Source organism: Gopherus flavomarginatus, chromosome 7 (genome assembly GCF_025201925.1).
Source record: "Gopherus flavomarginatus isolate rGopFla2 chromosome 7, rGopFla2.mat.asm, whole genome shotgun sequence".
Lineage (NCBI taxonomy): Eukaryota > Metazoa > Chordata > Testudines > Testudinidae > Gopherus > Gopherus flavomarginatus.
The window spans coordinates 87,477,305-87,499,830 of record NC_066623.1 but is presented as its reverse complement, the minus strand read 5'-3'; the positions used below and the strand labels follow the sequence as shown (position 1 = coordinate 87,499,830).

The 22,526-nt window shown below is 41.2% G+C and overlaps 1 protein-coding gene across 1 annotated transcript in view; it reads right to left on the bottom strand.

Moving 5' to 3' along the window:
- The window catches only part of MCOLN2 (mucolipin TRP cation channel 2), a 39,835-nt gene that overhangs the window by 2,942 nt on the left and 14,367 nt on the right, over window positions 1-22,526 (bottom strand). The window contains exons 4-12 of the mRNA XM_050962170.1: window positions 15,432-15,585; window positions 14,191-14,284; window positions 14,006-14,102; window positions 13,493-13,592; window positions 9,113-9,228; window positions 7,624-7,773; window positions 4,358-4,459; window positions 4,120-4,242; window positions 458-664 (exon numbers count right to left, since the gene is read on the bottom strand). Of these exons, the coding sequence (XP_050818127.1) occupies window positions 458-664; window positions 4,120-4,242; window positions 4,358-4,459; window positions 7,624-7,773; window positions 9,113-9,228; window positions 13,493-13,592; window positions 14,006-14,102; window positions 14,191-14,284; window positions 15,432-15,585 (1,143 nt within the window). The remainder of the gene's footprint in view (window positions 1-457; window positions 665-4,119; window positions 4,243-4,357; window positions 4,460-7,623; window positions 7,774-9,112; window positions 9,229-13,492; window positions 13,593-14,005; window positions 14,103-14,190; window positions 14,285-15,431; window positions 15,586-22,526) is intronic.

Sequence of the window (22,526 nt, the reverse complement as noted above, 5' to 3'; positions counted from 1 at the left end):
TGAAAAAACAAAAGACGCTATTCAGTTATTCCTTTTTGCATATTACTTGCATAACCATCCAGTTCATTCCTGCGTGGTTCTATTTCACTGTTTTTATGTTGATTTTTTTCTCCTACACATTCACCATAAATAAGTGAGTTCTCCACAAATTAAAAATCCCAAGCCCTAAAGACCAACAGCTTTGAAGCAGAGATAGACAGCAACCACTTAGAAGTTGAGTCAACCTCTTCATTCAGAGGAAGTGCTATATAAAACAGGAGATCAACTTAAGGGAAATTCTCTCTTCCATTTTTTACCAGATCTTAAGCTAAAAGCTTTGAATATCTTTACCATACATCATAATCAGTCAACATCTCAACAGAACTTCCATTTGTTCACCTTTATGGTTTAATTAACATGAAAGAACGCTAAATAATTGTTTAGAAGAAAAAATTCCGCTAAAGACAAAATGATTTACCTTTATGGTGTCATAAGAGTCTGTAATGAGTGCAATAAAAAGGCTGAGGATCATGTATATAAATAGACTAATGAAGGAATACAGATATAATCGACTGAACAGCCACACCAAGGTGCTCTTCTGCTGGATTTGAGCAAATGTTGCAAACATGTCATCACCATTGACCAAAGAAAACAGACATTCAGCAACTGTGTTCAGATCTTCAAACTAGACAATATTGAAAGAGACTGACATTAGAACCCGACCACCACATACAATCAGGTTAAAGGAGATAAAGACAGACGTTTTCACTAACAGTTTTCCCACAATTTTTTTTTTAAACAAACACAGAGCCACTACTTTCCTGCAACCCTCAACCCCCCCCAAAAAACCTCTCAACCACAATCTCTCTCTTTTGTGTATTTCATACATTTAAGGAGTGGCATGATCATTTGGTTTGGGAGGCAGAGAATTCCTTTTCTCTATGTACCTGAGTGTTTTGTATTGGCATCAGTTGTAGGAAAGGTGCCAAGAGGTTAAAGCATCTAACAACCACCACTAATGTTTAATACTTTCATTAGAGGGTCTCAAATTGCTTTATGCATGCAGGAAAGTATTGCCAATTTAGAGATAAGAAAATTAAGGCATAGAGAGATTAAGTGACCAAGGTCACACAATGAGTAGGTGACAGAGCTGGGAACAGAATCCAGGTCTTCTGATTCCCCAGTCTCTTATTACTCTTTCAATAATTTTTTTTTAAAAATTCCCTTCCAGCAGCACATTGGTAAGGATCTGTTTAAATTTTTTCTGCCCTTAGGGGAAATAGGACACAAGTAGAGCCACTACAGTTCCTCTAGCCTTTCTGTGGCGAAATTATAGACTATACTTCTCTTTAACAAAAATACTGAGATTTGAAAGAATATTTTCCAGCTATATTTTCTCATTCTGTTATTTGGCGAAGAGGTTATCTTACAAATGATCAGGTACATTTGAACCAAAATTTAGGTTTGAATGATAAAGGGTTTTCTAAATCCCCAGTACAGCAGCAAGAAGAATAGGTATGGCAAATTTTAAAGATTTTATTCAGAAGGCTGGGTGCCAACAGCCCTCCACCGCAATAGCTAATGACCAAGGGACAGTGCGAGCAGATTCAGGCCTCATATCAAGCACCACTAGGCAAACTTCTATTTTGCTTTTTCACTTTACCTTAACCAATTCTACTACTCTCAAAATCTCCCCCCAGTTTTACATTTTCTGGGTCCAAAAAGAATGCTGGATAGTCCAGAAACCCAAAGTAAATATCATTTATGTCAGGCATTCAGAGTAGCTGGCTGATGCCATGTCAAACATGTCTTCAAAGAAGATCAAATGCTATATACAGGCAATTCCCACTTAAATGACCGATGAGGAATGGTTGAAAGAATTGAGCATGTTTAGTATAGAAAAAAGAAGGCTGAAGGGGACGTAACGGTCTTCAAATATATAAAACATTGTTATACAGTGAGCAATTGTTCCCCAAGTCCACCGAAGGTAAGACAAGAAATAATCTAGTTAGTTTGCAGCAGGGGATCTTTAGGTTGGATATTAGGAAAATCTTTCTAACTATAAAGGATAGTTAATCACTTGAACAAGTTATCTAGGGAGGTTGTGGAATCCCAGTCACTGGAGGTTTTTAAGAACAGGTTAGACAAACATGTGCCAGGAATGATCTAAGTATATCTGGTCCTGCCCTAGCACAGTGGAGGCAGGAGAAAGACTAGATGACCTCTTGAAGTCTCTTCCAGTCCTACATATCTATGATTATGTATTCAATGAAGTGTGGGGAAGGAGTAATACAAATGTGCTCTAAGGGCTATTAGGAAAGGGTGATTTTAGAACATGGCATGGTCCACGAGTGCCATCTAGAGATCCGAGTTCAGGTCTCTTGTTCTGAGCTGGCAGGGCTGCTCAGAGAGCCATCTAGCAAAAGAAACAGCTAGGAAGGCTTCACCTTGCTCACAGTCACTCCTTGTATTCTCACATGGAAAGAGCAGAATCCAGCTCTTCTCTGATGAACAGAGATTTTTTGCTACATGAGGCCTGAGAGAGGCTGGATGGAAATATAAGTGTAACCCTTGGGATCTTGAAACTCGTCGTGAAAAAAATTAAGAGGGAATTTGTAGAGTACTTTTCCCCACTCAACTGCAAGTGGCAAGGTCTGCAGCTGATGTAATAGATGGTAGCTGATTCAAGATGACTTGTGGGAGGACTGTCCTGTTTCTCTTACTACTTTACCACTTATCAATCCTCCCTTATTTTAAAAATAATCTTCTACTACTCACTGCTTCACATGAAATTTCTTGCCTGCATGTCCTACCTTTGCACTACACTTCAGGAGACAGCAAATTTCATGGACAAGCAGGGAGTGCTGCTTCTGGGAGTGTCAAGTTGGTGGGACATCAAACTAGTACAACCATTAGATACCATTAAGGGATTTTGTGCACAAAGCTTGCAGTGGCCCTCTTGGTTAGTTAGTATGTATAAGAATCAAGTCATTCCTATTTAGGCTGCAGTTTGGAGCATTCAGAACAGAATGGGAATATCCTCCTTTCAATTCTGTACAGCAGACTGAGCGTGCAGCCAGTCAGCTGCCACAAAAAACACATGGTAAAGCAAGCGCCTAGAATAGGCTGTTCTATGCAGTACAATACTGCCATCTAGTGAGATATGGGGCAAGTTGCTAGAGCCTTAAACAAAATGAGCTGAGACATAACATTTAATGACAAGAAAATAATACAAGACCAAGTTTTGACAACATAGTCAACCATCTCATTGACTATTTTTTCCACTTACTCAGATCATTAGATGCTTGCTACCTGACAGTTCGGGTAAAAATGATATTTACAACGTGTCAGCTAAAAAGGGACAGGTCCCCAGGGTATAATCTGAGGGATGTGTAGGGTATTATGGAATTTCTGCAGAAAATTCTAGAAGCTTTTAGGAAGTATCTGGTCATCAATTAAAATGCATTAAGGGCAAAGGATAAATAAATGTATCTTATTACTAATGAGCATTAGTAACTATGCAAATTCTAAATGTTCATAACAGCAGTCTCTCTTCTCTAAACTTTAACTGTTGTTCTTTCCTTTGAGATGGCTTTCTAAAACATGCTAAAGCCTTTAGCTTCCCACATTTTTGAGTTATGCAGGCACAAAAATCTGGTTTGGAATATAGGAAAAAAGTATATGTAATATTTTGCATCTACATTGAAAAAGAAAAAAAAATAAAAATACAAGTGATTTTGATTAAAAAAACTTTCCAAATCACCCTACATTTGGGCCAAGATCAACTGTGCCAAGTTCCACCTAGAGGGGAACGTTTGGAGAAAGCTATGAGTAATACAAAACCCTGCTGAGGCAATATGGGGGTGAAAAGTATCAGCGTTAGAGTGCCCACCGTTGACAGCAGAGCTGGAGCGACACCAGCACTAGAACAACAGTAGGGGAATTTCTGAAAATCCTCAGTGTAGTGTTTGGAAATGCAGTGAGAGTTTAACATATAAAACTTAAAGCTGTTGTTATGGCTTCATAACGAAAGCTGAGTTATGTTTTAAACATAAGAAGCAGGAATATCCTCCCCCAAATGATAGCACTTACTCTGAGTATGGAAAGATTATACATGCACATTTAGAAGAGTTTACATACCTTTTCATGATAAGGCCCTAATACAATCCAGCCACAGAATGTATAGCCAAGATATATCATCCCAGCACAACAACAAAATCTTAGAACTTTGGGCAATGATGCTTGCATTGTTAAAATGAGCACCTGCAAAGGGTCAGGGGAGAGGAGGAGAAAGAGGACAATACACACATTTAAGAAATTTTAAAAACAACAGAACTAAAATAAGTTTCAACTACTGAATATTTGATTCTAGGCTTACATTGTATGTCTGGAAATATCCTAAGTATCTGATGACTCCAACCCAAACAAACAAAGTCGATGTTCCAAGTAAGATGCTGCAAACATCATAACTTGTGAGGTTCTAAGGAATGCAAAAAAAGAAAAAAAAAAAAAGCAGTGAGCGAAGTAACACCTGTTGATAGGTATCGCAGTTTAAGACTATGCAGGTAAAGGGTGGCACATGGACATTTTTAGGTCAGATTTTAAAATTTCAGTGGCTTCAGTTGAATTCTAGTGCCAAACGGACATAGCCACATAACACCAAGCCAATATGGTTGCTCAGGAGAGATGCCTTATACAGAGAGGCAGTGGTATTGTGGAGATGGGCAAAGGTGCACAGTGGTATAAAGAAATTTGCCTGAAGCCTGCAAGCGCTGTGTGGATTTCACTTTGGTTACAACAGACAGTTTCAAAAATTAAGTTCTCAAGGAAGTTCATTGTTTCCTACTTTTAATCATATGGCAAACTAATTTTCATTCACTACTTAAGCACTGGTTCACAATTAATAAGAGGGAGACTTCATGACCAAGGCCCTGTTTATACTACAACCTTAAACAGAATTTGTAAACAGCTGCTGGTATGGTCAACCCGCACGGGCTTTCTGGCCACACACTTGGTTAATATTGTTCATCATCACAACAGCTAGTAGCTCATTGCCCTTTCTTCAGGTAGAGGCCGACATGTTGGTAGCAAGTCTGTAAAACTTATTCTGCTGTATTTGCCTTACTGTGCCTGTGTAACTGATATGGCCAATGCTTATTCCTCCCAGCTACCTGTGCAGTAGGACATTCTAGAGTCTGGGAAGCATGGCCCACGGTTTTCCAGAATGCCCTGACACACACACACACCCCGGTACATGTGATTACACACATTTTGTTGAAATATGGTTGGGCTGTGGGGAAAAAAACTGCTGGGAACATAAAACCATATTTATTGTAACCGAGTCAGATTGATCAGTGTGCGGTGACAGACACTGCTATACTTCTAGATTTGACAGTCCATTAAGAAAGTGACGTTCCCATTCCCACAAGCTGCTATTTAGGGACAGTTTAGAGGAGACTCCTGTTTGTTGAATGTTTCTTGATTTTCTTCAGAGCACAATTTGGGCAGTGTGTTACCATCAGTTTTTAAAAGGAAAGAATTATGGGCAGCATTCATTAGCTAAGCCCTCTCAGGCAGGAGCCACCATTTTATTATGCGCGTTGTGCATGTACAGTGCCTGCCACGTGCAGGCCATGATCTGGACCTGTAGATGTGACTGCAAAAAAAAAAAAAAAATGCTATTTACAGCAACAGTTTCAGAAACAGAAGCCAAATAAATTAGATGGAATGGAATGGAATGGAATGAACTTCCAGATTCTACTGTAGCAAGAATTTTATGGAGAGGCAAACTGGGATCAGTTCTTCTCAAGAGATCCTGGGATTTTTTGGGTGAATGCTATTGGAGTCCCACTCTCTGCTCAAAAAGCAACACTTCTCTCACTCCAAATGAAAGATGTTGAACCATTCCTCTCCCTGAAAAAGCAGCTCGACCCTTTTGAGAATCTCCTCTACCCACATTTACCCTTCCTGTTTCCCTCAAGCTTCACCTTAGGACTCTCCTGGAGCAGAGCCAGGTCTCTCCATTTCTCCCTCTTTCTCCTTCCCTATCTGAAGCCTGCTGCTGAACTGCAGCTTTAAATTGTCTCTCTTATCTATGTAAACAAATTCCACACACACAAGGCAAGATTACTGACTAGACTCTATTCTATGGTTACTATAACATCTTGGTTGGATTAAGCACTTTTTAAAGAACATAAGTGATTGCTGTTTCCCCCACTCCTCTATTCATATAGCTCTTTTCTTCAGCTTTGGTAGCAAGGTCTGTTGTGCCCGTTTAGTACTTAACATTACATGGCCTAAGTTGCTGCATCTTGCACTTAGGGGTGTTCTGCATTGCCATCCTATGTTATATGACAAGTTTTGTTTGTCCATGACTCTATAATTTAATGATAGATTCTTTTTGTGTACTTATATTATATATAGCATATCTTGCTACACACACACACACACACACACCATTTATAATGACAGCTTCTGCATCTTTAATGTAGTTTTACAGATGCAATACATACGTATGCATTTTGTAAATTCACTTTCTTTAAAATTATATAGGGATGTCCTTTTAGAAGAGTATGAACTATATTAAGACATTTTGTTTCCTGTTAACGCTGAGAATGTAAATAAATAATGTAAGAAAAATACTATGGGTTTTTGTTTTAATTTAAAAACTGTTTTACAGAAATAGGAATTACAGAAGAAAACTTATTGAAAGAAGTGCTCAGTGTCGGTATTGTGCACTTGTGTAGGGGGTTATGTCTATGATGGCCACGCAACATAACTAGCACTCTACCAAATTCATGGCTATGAAAAATGGGTCACAGACCATGAAATCTGATCTCCCCAGTGAAATCTAGCTATTGTAGGGGAAAGGGGGCTTCTACCGTGAGCCAGGCTGCAGCTGCTAGCCCTACTTGGGCTGGGGAGGGACAGGACTTCCTCTTCCCCTGTAGCGGCAGACCACCTCCGGGAACCTTTTCCAGCTGTAGGAAGCTCTGTGCCTGTTGGCTAGGAGTCCAGCTCTGAAGGCACTGCAGAAGTACAGGTGGCAATCCCACCACCCCCCATGACTCCCTTTTAGGTTGGGACCCTCACCATTACAACAGTGTGAAATTTCAGATGTAAACATCTAACACTGTGAAATTGACTATTTTAAAAATCCTATGACCATGAAAAAGACCAAAATCAACTGTGAATTTTGTAGGGCCCTAAACATAACATACAGTAGGTGCCTTCCTGCCAGTTTGGCTCCAATAGCATTCACCCAAAAGATCCCAGGATCTCTTGAGAAGAACTGATCCCAGACTCTCTCCTGTCTCAGTTTGCCTCTCCATAAAATTCTTGCTACAGTAGAATCTGGAAGTTCATTCCATTCCATTCCATTTATTTGGCTTCTGTTCCTGAAACTGTTGCTCTAAGACGACCCTCCAGAGTTTGACTGAACTGAGTTGGTGCCACTGACAGAGAGAAAACTCATATTCCAGTGATAACAGACAACAAAAGACAGGTAACAGAAGAAGAGAGACCAAACCAAATCGCTGTGGCAAAAAGAGTTAATTGGTCACAACTTTGGTTTTCCTTGCATTAGTCTAATTAAAAGCATGCTTAAACAGAGTGAAGAAAATATTAAGATGTGTTAACTCTCACCTTGGCTTTTATTTCCATTTTCATTATAGATCCAATGATTGTCATCACATCACTGATAATTACCAGGACATACCATCCATTTATAAACTCCAGACGATCAGCATGACAAACATGACGTTTGTACTTTTCCAGGAAGAAATTCACAAATCTCTGTAGTAAACATTTAGAGATTTGGTTACAGAACCTATTTTCTCCAGAAAAAAAGAAGCTCATACAGGTGCTTGAGTGCTGCTCAAGTAGAGTACTTAAGTTGGGTCTGTTGGAAGAATATGCCCTAGCAAATACTGTAGAAATAATGTGTGGGCAGTATTAGCAATATCAACAGAAAAGAATTATGGAACATTCATATACAACTCTGTAAAGCAGGAGTCGGCAACCTTTCAGAAGTGCTGTGCCGAGTCTTCATTTATTCACTCTGATTTAAGGTTTTGCGAGCCAGTAATACATTTTAATGTTTTTACAAGGTCTCTTTCTATATTATATAGAACTAAACTATTGGTGTATGTAAATTAAATAAGATTTTTAAAGTGTTTAAGAAGCTTCATTTAAAATTAAATTAAAATGCAGAGCCCCCCGGACCGGTGGCGAGGACCCGGGCAGCTGAGTGCCACTGAAAATCAGCTCGCGTCCCGCCTTCGGCACACGTGCTATAGGCTGCCTACCACTTCTGTAAAGGGTGACTGCTATCATTACTGCATTATTACTAACTTCACTTTCTGCATCCTGCGTGCCAATCTGCAGACTCTCTCCTGTCCCCTTACTGATGGGTCAGCACTGCTTTCTCAGTCCTTGAAGGTTTGACAAACCCTTTGCTGAACTAGGTCCCATTACCCTTTCAACAGTTGATTAAGATAACTGGATATCATGCATCCTGTGCTCTCTTCTCCCCTCCCGTGTACACACTTAGGAAGAGATTCCCTGACATATGGAACATATCAGTGTCTCACATGTGTGTCGGGGAGGGTGGGGCAACAACATGACACAAAAAGCATGAGGCCCTTTGCGCTCAGGAATTTACCCAGTGAACAAGTATCTGGCTTTTTAAGCCTTATTAAAAAAAAAAAGTCAGTCATATTGGGATTTTGAGGGTGTATGATTTGCCAACTTCAAACAAACAAGGACTTGAAGATTTGGGGTGAAATCCGGCACAAGTGAAGTCAATGGCAAAACTACATTGACTTCAGTGGGGCCAGAATTTTAACCTATGGATCTGAAATGAACGTATTTGTATTACAGTATCATGCAGATACTCCAATCAGGACTGAGACTTCATTGTGTACAGCACAAGCATACAGTAAACTTAGGCTCTTTCCTAAATATCAGGTTGGATATAATACAGATGCAATATACTCTTGGAGAGAGATTTTCCTAGAACAGAGTCACTTGATATACTTGATAATCCAAAACATAACACTGCTTAGTGCAACTAAAATATGGAAAGCAAATGGAAACATAAGCAGAGAGAAAAGGCAGACGAGGTTATACTTACTTTCTGCAATTTCAGAGCAAGAATAATGGATCGTGTGCAGAGTATAAGGGAAGCAAAACAGCTTACAATGACAAATCCATCAAAAACCAAAATATATTGAGTGTTTTTCTGAACTGCTATTAAAAAAATAAAAAAATTAAAAAGTACAATAAGAAACAGATCTTTACATATTTCTTCTGGCACACAATTCTTTTCATAAGCATTTGAAAACTAACTATATAATAAAGCTCTCTGCAAATTTATGACGACAAATTTTTTAACACTTGGTATACTGTCATATCACTATAGAAATAAGGTATATAAAATACAATCAAAACATACTGAGTACATTAGAAGCCTTCTGCATGTAGGTCTGTAATTCAAATCACTGGGGTATTACATGCAGAGGGTTTCTGGGACTGTGCCCCGAAAGTGAAATGATTTTTTGTTCTTTTTAAACTATTAGAAATTAATAATTCATGTACAGGCCAAATTCTGCTAACAGACCAAGAGAAATCTCGCTATCTTATTGACTTCATTGAAGTTGCATAAGCAAGGGCAGAATTTGGTCCGCTGACACTGTTTACCAAAAAGCTTTTTACCAATGAAGACCTGCAATTAGAAGCCTCCATTTCACCAATTGCCACTGACAGCTGCTGTAGCAGTTAGTGGTAAGCAAACAGTATTCCACACACAGCACTAGAAGTAAGTGACAAACTATATCTTATCCAAGGGGATATGCAGCTCTTTGAACTTAGTTCTTTACAGGTAAGCAAAGGAGGGATGGATTTTTCAATTTCTGTACACATATATAGAATTTAAAATAGATTTTGTAAAAATCTATGTATTCTGGTAGATCCAGGATCTTAAACAGCTTTTGTTAAAAAAAAAATTAGATAGATAGATATTAGTTCAGAGCAAAACAAGACAAGACAGTTATTTATAATGCAGGAATATTTTAACTCTGAGTTCTTTGATCAACTACTTAATATGCACGTAGAGTACAAAAAGTGGCCAATTGAGACACCATTGTAAGAAGTGATCTCACACACACACAAAATTATCTGGGTTCCAATATAAGAGTACACAAATATAGTGAAGATCTGGCTAGGAGGAGAACACATTGTTCCTTAACCAGGATCCCCACAAAGTTCCACCAACTATACACAGCCCTGTATAGTAATTGTGATGGCGCCATTTCTTAACCATTAATAAGGTGTTTATGTTATTTTGTCATACTGAATCTCACTCTGAAGTGGAACCTTCAGTACTATTGTCACTTTCTGAAGTGATCAGACAAAAGCTTAATGACAGAAATATAATGTGGATGCCATTCTTTATTTGTAAGGATCATCAAAAGAACAAGCAGGGACCACTCACTGGTTCTAATAAAGTCTTTAAAGACGTAACAGGCTTCAACTAGTCAAAGAGGAATTATTTTGAAGTATAGGAATAAAGGTGTCATAGGTGTTTGAGTTTGGGTATTTATTATTGGTTAAAAGACCAGGCTAGAATTTCAATGAATGTATTAAGCTCATTCAGAGCAACAGAATGGTCAAAACCTATTCAAAAAATCTGAATTTCCCTTACAGGCAGAGTCCTGTTAAATTCATCACTAGATAGGTTACAGCAAGGGATATTTATGTCATCTTGATACTTTTACAGAAGGGAGTTAAGCAGACCTGTTTCTTCATTAGAAAGCAGCAATGATTTGCTTAGACATTATTAATAAAAGCACACAAGCTGCAAGTCTCGGTATCCACTAGATATTAGCAAACATCTGTGCCTTCCTCCTCTAAACCCTTTTCACCCCTCCAGATAGGAAGTTGATGAGCTTCAGAAAAATATGAACAAAAACAGATTCTCAAGATCTTAGGGATCTGAAGACAGTAATGTTTACTGACTGTTTGAAAAATATGTACGTTGCTATGTAGAAGAAGATTTCCTGAACCCAGTGACATGACACACTGGTTAAAATGAGTAAGCAGTCACCAACATGCCTGTTATTGTCAGAGAAGCAACAGACCATGGCATAACCCCTTTTATGCAATGCGTCTGCATGTGTCTCAAGCTCACTACATCAGGAAGCAGGGCCAATTGCTTACTGCATCACGTGGACACAGCAGGACAAACAGGGTAGATTAATAACAGTTAACCTACATGCCCCAACTACTCGTCTGAAGTAGTGAAATGACAAAAATAACTGATGGAATAAAAATCTTATACAAGATCCCAAGTCCACCAACCTAGACCTTAGAAATATCTAACACAGAATCACATACTTATTTAAATGTCAAGTAAAGACAGTATTTCTAAATATAGTTCTGATAAGTAACAGTCAGCATGGATTTGTCAAAAAACAAATCATGTCAAACAAATCTAATAGCTTTCTTTGACAGGGTAACAAACCCTGTGGATAGGAGGGAATTGGCAGATGTGGTATATCTTGACTTTAGTAAGGTTTCTGACACTGTCTCGCATGACCCTTTCAAACAATCTAGGGAAATACAACATAAATGGAGCTACTATAAAGGTGGGTTCATAACTGGTTGGAAAACCGTTCCCAGAGAGTAGTCATCAATGGTTCACGATCAAGTTAGAAGAGCATATTGAGTGGGGCCCTGCACGGATCAGTTCCGGGTCCAGTTCTTTTCAATATCTTCATCAACAATTTAGACAATGGCATAGAGAGTACACTTATAAAGTCTGCAGACAATACAGGCTGGGAAGGCTTGCAAGTGCTTTGGAGGATAGGATTAAAGTTCAAAACGATTTGGATAAACTAGAGAAATGTTCTAAAGTAAATAGGATGAAATTCAGTAAGGACAAATGCACAGTACTCCACGTATGAAGGAACAATCAGTTGCACCCATACGAAGTGGCAAATGACTGCCTAGGAAGGAGTACTGCAAAAAGGGACTGAGGTCATAGTGGATTGCAAGCTAAATGTGAGTCAACAGTGCAATACTGTTGCAAAAAAAACCAAACCAAACCAAAAAACCCCACATCACTCTGAGATGTATTAGCAGGATAGCTGTAAGCAAGACACAAGTAATTCTTCTGCTCTACTCTACACTGATTAGGCCTCCATGGAGTACTGTGTCCATTTCTGGACACCACAGTTCAGGAAAGAAATGGCCGAATTGGAAAAAGTCCAGAGAAGAGCAACAAAAATTATTAAAAAGGTCTAGAAAACATGAGCTATGAAGGAAGAATGAAAAAAACTGGATTTGTTTAGTTTGGAGAAGAGAAGACAGAGGAAACATGATAACATTTTTCAAGTATGCAAAAAGGTCGTTCCAAGGCGGAGGGAGAAAAACTGTTCTCCTTAACCTCTGATGACAGGACAAGAAGCAATGGGCTTAAATTGCAGCAAGGATGGTTTAGGCTGTACATTAGGAAAAACTTTCTAACTGTCAGGGTGATTAAGCACTGGAATAAATTGCCTAGAGAGGTTGTAGAATCTCCATCACTGGAGATTTTTAAGTGCAGGTTAGACAAACACCTGTCAGGGATGGTCTAGATACTACTTGGTCCTGCCATGAGTGCAGGGGGACTAGACTAGATGACCTCTCAAGATCCCTTCCAGTCCTATGATTCTTTACTTCTGTTCTGAAACAGTTCCTCAGGCTCACTCTGATGGTGCAATCCATCTCTGAAATAGCATAAACCTGTCCCTTAAGGATTTTCACTACACTGTCAGACTAACATCCTCGGAGTGCAGGGGGGTGGCCTCAGTGTTCCTACATCTGTGATGCTCACATGCAGGAACAGCACCTTGGGTCATAGGCCAGGTGCTCTATTTCCCAGAGCTGTGGACTAGTTCAGATCACCCTCAGGATAAACGGTCCATAAAAATGACTTAAAGCTCAGCTAGATGGGAGGATCTGGTCTGTGGTTATTAGGTTCCTACTTCTCACTATACTGATGTTAAATAAAAGTGGGTCTAACATTTTGTTACTGACATGGGAGAGGGCAAAGAGAGCAAACACCAATATCACAAGTAGAAACCGGAGAGTGAATTGGGACATGGTGTGAACACTAGCGGGGTCAGAAAAAGTAACGCAAATGTGGTAATACACAGGCAGACCCCAAGCCTGAACCATTTAAAAAAGCACATTAGATAACACACTAGACAGTGTGCTGCAAGGACTACTCCTATGCATCATTTCCAGCTGTAGTTCATATTATCCACTGGTTAAAGCTGCTCTAGCATCCATGCATTTCAGTAACGTTTCTAAAAATGTTGACATGTTAGCCATTTATTTCTGAATATAGCCACAGTTCACATTTGTATTTTTGTCTGTAGTTATCACATATATTCAGAAGTGGAACAATGATACAGATTTACTGGAAACCATCAGATTTTCACCATGCAGAACACACATGCACCATACTTACTAGATCCAGATATATGCCAGTCTTTGCATTCTTGAATATCAGCATCACTATCAAAATAAATTTTTACTTTACCACTGTGGGCTCTGTTGTTGAAAGTAATCTGCAAACACAAGTGTAAAGATTTATCATTTGATGAAAGCAAAACTAGCAGAATTAACACTGTCAAAAAAATGCAGAGTCAAAGACTAGACCGATACCCAAAGCTATCTTCATAGATTAATATACATCTGAAACAATATGCAAGTGCAAAAGCAATCAATGATTTTACTTCTTATGAAGAAACAAAATATTTAAAAAATTTGAAGAGGCGAACCATGTTTGAGGAAAATAAATAGTTACTTGTTGTTATAGGAGATCTGTCCCACTGACACCCAAGCAATCACATCACTTTGCACAGGGATCAATGGAGAGTGCCCACTGAATTTTTTCCATTTTGCAGTCAGGACACCAATAAGAAATGTGCTGGACTCTGGAACACTTGTTTCCACGTGTATACATCTGAAATGCACTTACAGTATTCTGAAAGGCGTAGCAGTCAGGCAATTCTCTGGCATGAACAGTTTGTAGATCAATGCCTTTAAGCTGAAAAGAGATTTCAACCTGTATAAGCCTGAAGAGTAAAAATAAATAAAGTGAATTGCATACAACAGATTCCATTATTTTCATATGAATGGATGGGTCTTCAAAACTCACTTTACCTATAAAATTCGAAGTTGAAAAATGATGAATTTATCATCTTCAAATCACCAGACCTCTTAGTGGCTAGCATTTGTGGCTCTAGCTGAATACAATCTATGGGGGGAAAAAAGATTTTTACAAATTTCATTCAAAATGATTATTTTACAAATAAAGTAAGGGAGAAAACTGAGGTAACTGGATACCAGTGACATAGGTCCTGATCTTGCAAGCTGCTCATTGTGGGCAATTCCCTGTATCTGTGTGGAGCCCCTCACTCAAGTTAATGGGGCCATGAGAAGGTGCAGGCATCTTCCGTAGGCCCCAATACTGAAAGGTGCTAAATGTTCCCGCTGAAGTTAATGGTGGTTGACAGCATTCAACAACGCTCAATATCTGGCCTCTGATCAGCCGCTTCTCTCATACAGAAGGTCAACAGCTGAAAAAAAGGTCTTCAGAGAAAAAAAGTCTTAGACTTTAGACTAGACTTTAGGGTCAGAAGGGACCAATATGATCTGACCTCCTGCACAAAGCAGGCCACAGAATCCTACCCATCCACTTCTATAACAAACTCCTAACCTATGTCGGAAGTCTGAAGTCTTCAAATTGTGGTTTGCAGACCTCAAGCTGCAAAGAATCCACCAGCAAGTGACCCATGCTCCACGCTGCAGAGGAAGGCGAAAAACCTCCAGGGCCTCTGCCAATCTGCCCCGGAGGAAAATTCCTTCCCAACCCCAAATATGGCAATCAGCTAAACCCTGAGCATGTGGGCAAGACTCACCAGCCAGCACTCAGGAAAGAATTCTCTGCAGTAACTCAGATCCCATCCCATCTAACATCCCATCACAGATCACTGGGCATACTTACCTGCCTTATATAATGGTACTAACATCTCCTTATCTTTGCTGGAAATACCTCGCCTGATGCATCCTAAAACTGCATTAGCTTTTTTAACCGCCATATCACATTGGCGGCTCATAGTCATCCTGTGATCAACCAATACGCCAAGGTCCTTCTCCTCCTCTGCTGCTTCCAACTGATGCGTCCCCAATTTACTATGGTGACCTACAATGCTTATGCTGTAAAGTAGTAATTTCTAGGTGGATACTAAAGAATAAAATAGGTGAGAAGTGGGTTAACTTTCCTGGGTTAAAGTATGATTGCCACACAAATAAAATACTAACTTACTGTTGATGATTTGCCATTACAATACATAAAATGTCCAGGGCAACTCTTTTTTAAAAAATTTACAGCAGTACTGTACCTGTTTCAATGGTAACATCTATGTTCAGCGTATCATTGGAAGGAAGCATTGTGTCTTTCTTGTACTGTTGTTTACAGATCTGTAAGCCTGACACATCGTCTTCATCTTGTTCGTAACCAAGTGTGCCCAGGGATATATTCTTTAATTGGCAGTACTAATTTAAAAATAAAACATACACTTTTTCAGTTAACTGAATTATCCTCACATCAGCCTATTCACAAAAAATTACTGATGCCCATAAATATGTTTTCTTTGCCCACACTCATTCAAATTTGCTTTTTTCCCACCCCATTAACAAATTTCATGGTCCACAGTATCAGCTTTTCATACACACTTCGTATTTGCATGACAAGTTTGATTCGAGGATCTCAAAATTAGTCAAGCCTCAACAAGACAGGTGAATATAATTATACTCTACAAGGACATTGTGATGGGTTCAGTCACAGAGACCCCTTCGGGACTGCCACCTGATGTGCTGAGACTACCTCTGAGCCCGTTTTCCCTGTCAGCTTGGGATTTCAGAACCCTGTCCTGTTTAGCTAGACACGCCAGTCTGCTGCACACAAAGACCCAGGTCTGAAACATGTCCCTCAATACTGCAGACTTAACTGAAAACGGCTTAAGAAATGCTCCTATCTCCAGCACCCAAATACACAGTTCCCAATGGGATCCAAACCCCAAATAAATCTGTTTTACTCTGTATAAAGCTTATACAAGGTAAACTCAAATTGTCCACCCTCTATAACACTGATAGAGAGACATGCACAGCTGTTTGCTCTCCCAGATGTTACTTACTTTCTCTGGTTAATTAATAAGCAAAAGTGATTTTATTAAATATAAACAGTAGGATTTAAGTGGTTCCAAGTAGTAACAGACAGAACAAAGTAAGTTACCAAGCAAAATAAAACAAAAAACATGCAAATCTAAGTCTAATACATTAAGAAACTGAATACAGATAAATCTCATCCTCAGAGATGTTCCAATAAGCTTCTTTCACAGACTAGACTCCTTTCTAGTCTGGGCCCAATCCTTTCCCCTGGTACAGTCCTTGTTCCAGCTCAGGTGGTAGCTAGGGGATTTCTCATGACTGCAGCCCTTTTGTTCTCCCCATTCCCTTATATAGCTTTGTCACAAGGCAGGAATCTTTTGTCTCTCTGGGTCCCAACCCCTCCTTCTAAATGGAAAATCACCAGGTTTAAGATGGATTCCAGTACCAGGTGACATGGTCACATGTCCTGGAAGACCCTAAGCCTTCATTCTTCCTGGCCTGACTCACAGGAAAGCTTGCAAGTAAATAGAGCCATTTACAACCAATTGTCCTAGTTGATGGGGGCCATCAAGATTCCAAACCACCATTAATGGCCCATACTTTGCATAATTACAATAGGACCGTAGAGTTATATTTCATATTTCTAGTTTCATATACAAGAATGATACATGCATACATATAGAATTAACATACTCAGTAGATTATAAGCTTTGTAACGATACCTTACAAGAGACTTTTTGCATGAAGCATATTCCAGTGACATTATACTCACACTCATTAGCATATTTTCATAAAATCATATGGAGTGCAACATCACAGACATGTCAAAGGTCACACAGGTAGTCAGTAACAGGACCTGCAACATATTCCAGGAGCCCAGGCTCACAGTTCCCCGTGCTCCAGCTACCTAAACAATACTCTCCCCAGGTGCATATTATCTGCCTGCCTTAAAGGGGTATTCAGAGAAGAGCTTCAAGATACTTTGATGGAAAGATGCAACTACAGAAAAAGGGGAATTTAAAAGATTATAAACATAAATTTAAAAGAAAGTTAGTACAATCACTCTTACCATCCCATACTGTTAAGAACTTTCATAGGGTGACCAGTTAAAAAGAAAAAAAAGGCAGGATACTAAACAGAATTTGTAAGGCCTTTACATTTTTATTTTAAAAAGATGTTAAATTCTGAAAAAAATAGAAATTTTAGCTAGTTTTAAGATTTTCCCCCACCCCCACAAGATCTAGGGCAAACAGCTTTACTGTCCATTCACTGGACAAGGTGGAGAGGAGATGCTGCTTTGACTGTAAGTTAACAAAACCACATATATACTAGACAATATGCATCCAGGAGCACACACAAAGCTTGGGAAGATTCCTGTCACAAAGAAACCAAGTGCAGGGGAGCTGATCTATTCAGGCACTCAGAGATGGAATTGGAAAATTGTACATTAAGATGGAAAACAGCTTTTGGCTTGTATTCAGCCACTGGTGAGTTCCAATATTTTTTAAAACTAAAACTCTCTCATTTAGAATTTAAGATTTGTTTACTAGGCTATGATAAAAGACAAGCTCTCCCTAATAAACTCTTAGGCCACGACAGAGCACGATTGAAAATCCCACTCTCAGGATCAAATTTTGTTCTGACTTACCTTCCATACACCCATTATCATCAAGAGGGTTGCAAAGGAAGTAAGTTCAAGCAGAATTTAGTCCCTTTAAGGTATCCTTCATTGCAATATCAAGTTTGAGTTTTCTTGTCTTTATGTTGACCTTAATTTTCAATACTAACAAAGAGACCTATACTGGTAGAGGAGATGAAATACAGAGGAGTACAGCCTAATGGACTATGAGACTGAGACTCAGAAGATCTGGGTTCGATTTCTGGCTGTACCACTGGCTTGCTGAGTAACCTTGTGCAAGTCACTTCACCTCTCTGTGCCTCAGTTTCCCCTGTCTGTAAAATGGGGGTAACAATACTGAGCTCTTTTGAGACCTACTGATAAAAAGTGCTATGTAAGAGCTAAGTATTGTTGTTGTTGGGTTCAACAATAATGGAGTCTGGAGTCATGCTTTCTAGGCTAGTAAGGGAGCTAGAACATTGGTGAGATGAGTAACTGGGGACACAGCACTTCATGGAATTCTTTAATATCCATACAGCTGAACTGACTATTGAACCTATGAAAGCAGCTGTTTTCCAACTCAACTTAAATGTCAATAGTCATTGCTCGAGAGACTCCCAGTGGACAAGAAGTCCCTTAAATGGTAGAGGAAACCCAAGCCCCCATATAACACTGACTCGTGTCCATCATGGATGGCAAAACACAATAAAGAACTCCTGAGCCCCTGGCCAACAAGCTAATGCAATAGCCATCATCATCTGAAAAGCCTTCCTTCCTGTAAACACCCAGTGGTCAAACCAAAGCTAAAATAAAACGAACAACCCCTCCCCTTCTAATAATTTCCTCACTATCTAACCTCCCCTTCCTGAACAGGATAATTGAGAACTTAAATAACCAGCTGAGGCCCTGTCTACACTGGCAAGTTTCTGCACAGTAAAGCAGTTTCCTGCATTGTAACCCTGGAGGTGTACACACTGCTGAGTCACTTAGTGCACAGAAACCATGCATTTGTACAGCTTTCTGCGCCAGTAGTACAGCACCGTGGTGCCAGTGCAGACACCGGGGTCGATTACAGCGCTGCGATTGGCCTCCGGGAAGTGTCCCACAATGCCTGTTCTTGCCTCTCTGGTCATCGGTTTGAACTCTACTGTCCTGCCTTCAGGTGACCAACCTTCATCCCTACCATGTAAATTCCTTTGGAATTTTGAAAGTCCGCTTCCTGTTTGCTTGGTGATGCATGCAGTGGTCTCAGGGCATCTTTCCAGGTGGCTATGCCTGCTATATGCACCAGGCGATTCCTTGCTTGGAGCAATGCCAAGCTGCTGGACCTCATCAGCATTTGGGAAGAGGAGACTGTCCAGTCCCAGCTATGCTCCAGCAATAGGAATTATGATACCTACGGACAGATTTCATGATGCATGACAGAAAGGGGTCATGACCAGGACGCATTGCAGAGCAGGGTCAAACTGAAGGAGCTGCGGAACGCCTACCACAAGTTGCAGGAGGCAAAATGCCGCTCTGGTGCTGTGCCCACAAGCTGCTGGTTCTACAAAGAGCTGGACGCGATACTCGGTGGCGACCTCACCTCCACTGTGAAGGCCACTGTGATACTTCGGTGGCTCATGTGCCAGTCGAGAGTGGACCGAGCCAGGAGGAGGAAGTCTTGGATGAAGATGTGGAGCAGGAGAAGGACCTAGAGGCAGAGGATGACTCTGAGGTCAGAGATGCATGCAGCCGGGAGCTCTTCTCTACCCTGGAGGAGGCTAGCCAATCACAGCTGTCGGATGTTGGCAAAGTGCAAACGGGAGGAGGCGGCCCCTGGTACATGGATTTGATTTTGGGAATCGCTGAAGCAAGTTTTTGGGGGCAGGAGGGTTGCAGAAAGCAGGCTTGTGTCTGTATGTTGAGCATACCACCACATGCCTAGTCTGAGCGGTGGAACAGTGTGTTAATTGACTCCCTCACTTCACAGGAATCTGCCTCAGATCTCCAGGAAACTCTCATGGAGATACGGGGCAATCTGCTGCTGCAGGTTTTTTGGCAGAGCTGCTTTGTTTCTTGCCCCATTAACAGTGACTTTCCCATGTCACTGTGCCGTCACGGGGGTGGGGAAGAGGGTGGACAAGAACCATTGCTGCACACAGGTGAGCTGCATAAGGGCCAGGGTGGAAGCCGCAGTCTTGGAGAAGACCCTCCCTCGATTTCCTGCTCACCCTCAGCAGTGAGATATCTTCCATAATGATCACATTCTTTTCAAAATGTGAGGACAGGAATGATTATCAGGCCCCCCTTGCATAGTTGGCTGTCCCCAAGAGCCATGTGTCCTGGAACACTGATTTCCCCTGCCCCTGCAGTTACTCACCATTCTGGGGGTCTTGTGGCTCATGTGTGCTTGCATGGGGCCAGCCAGCTAGTGACAGGTATGTGAACACTGGCTGTGTTTTAAATCACTGTTCAATATTGCTTCTGTAAAATGTTGCCTTTAAACTTCACGGAGATGACTTTGCGAGCACAGCCTCCCTCTTTGTTATCGCCTGCTGAATGGCTGCGCAGAATTAGAAAGCCTCTACAAAAGAACTAAGGAGGACTTTCTGTGTGACGTTATGATGCACTCCACAGCTGAAAAAGAAGAACTGAAGGAGTGGCGGGACAGCGAGAAGAAGGACTGAAAGGAGAATGTGGCATGCCAGAATGAAGCCAAGGAGCAGCTCTTAAACGTTATGGAGTGACAAGCAGATGAGCTCCAAGCAATACTAGCACTGCAAACCAAGCAGTTCCACGCCCACCTTCCCCTGCAGCAGCTCTTTCCCATGCTTCCCCGAGACACCAGCACCACTACCCTTATCAACCTCTTGGCTCCAGTCTGCACCCACAGCATTCCACTCCTCTCCTGTCACAGTCCAGCACTGCGGACTCACTTACCCACTGCACTCAACACCCATCCTTCTGCAGTTTGGCCCTGCTGAAGTACAGTACCTGCTGCATTGTACTCTGAAGGAGAAGGCTGGATATGACCCCTGGACATACACAAATCTTTAGCTGTTCCAGGACCCCTCCTCCTCCTGGGACCTTCCCTTCCCCCCTCCCAATTCTCCCTCAGTGCTGATGTGTTTTTCGTTTGACTCTCTCCTCCAGTTGTTGTTTTTTAATAAAAATGTTGTGTTAGTTTGAAAGCCATCTTTATTGTATAACTGAAAGCAAACAGAGTCCTGCAATGCAACAGACAGCTATGTTAAACCTTAATATATTGCATTGTCTGCCCCAATCACAATCACCTCCTAGCATTACAAGCACTGCACTCCCAAGCATAGCAACAAATATTAGTGGCCTTCAACTTCAAATTGCTGCCTCAGGGCATCCCTGATCCTTATGCCCCGCGCTGCTCCCCTCTAATAGCCCTAGTCTCTGGCTGTTCAAACTCAGCCTCCAGGCGCTGAGTTTCAGCAGTCCAGCCCTGAGTGAAGCTTTCACCTTTCCCTTCACAAATATTACAGCATACAGCGTGTGGCTATAAGCACTGGAATATTGTCATCAGCCAAGTCTAGCTTCCCATAGAGGCAGCACCAGTGGGTCTTTAAACGGCCAAAAGCACACTCAGTCACTCTGCACTTGCTTAGCCTGTTGAACCACTCCTTGCTGCTGTCAAGTTGCCCTGTGTACGGCATCATAAGCCATGTAATTAAGGGGCAGGTGGGGTCTCCCAGGATCTCAATGGGCATTTTGACTTCCCCTACAATCTTCTGGTCCAAGAAGAAAGTCCCTTTTTGCAGCTTCCTGAACAGGAACAGTGTTCTGAAAGATGCGTGGATCATGCACCTTTCCGGATCAGCCTGTGTTAATGTCCGTGAAATGCCCACGGTGATCCACAAGCACCTGGAGAACCATTGAGAAATACCCCTTCCAATTAATGTACTTGGTGATTAGATGGTCAGTGCCAGAATTGGAATATGCATGCCATCTATTGCCCCTCTCTAGTTAGGGAAGCCCATTTGTGCAAAGCCATCCATAATGTCATGCACGTTGCCCAGAGTCATGGTCTTTCAGAGCAGGATGCGATTAATGGCCCTGTATACTTTCAATCAACAGGAGTCCAACAGTAGACTTTCCCACTCTGAACTGGTTAGCGACCAATTGGTAGCAGTCTGGAGTAGCCAGCTTCCAGACTGCAATAGCCACGCGCTCCCCACCGTCAGGGCAGTTCTCATTCTCATGTTCTTGCACCGCAGGGCTGGGGTGAGCTCATCATACAGTCCCATGAATGTGGCTTCCCTCATCCGAAAGTTCTGCAGCCACGGCATGTCATCCCAGGCTTGCAGGACTGTGTGATCCCACCACTCTGCTTGTTCCCTAGCCCAAAAGGGGCATTCCACTGTGGTCAGCACCTCCATGAATGCCAAAATCAATCAATCAATCAATCTCGTGTCGTAGCTAGTACACGTGGCGAGATCAATGTCGCACCCCTCTTATCTTTGTAGTTTAAGGTACAATTCCACAGCCACTTGTGATGTGTTGGTCAGAGCAAGCAGCATACTAGTCAACAGTTCGGGATCCATTCCTGCAGACCGAAGAGGCAGAGCGCACAGTACACAAACTGTTGAAAGATGGCACCAAATGTGGACAGAAGCACAGGGATTGCTGGGATGCGAAGCAATGCATCACAGAGCATTGGGACAGGACCCAAGATGCCCCATGACCTCCTCTGTCTTCC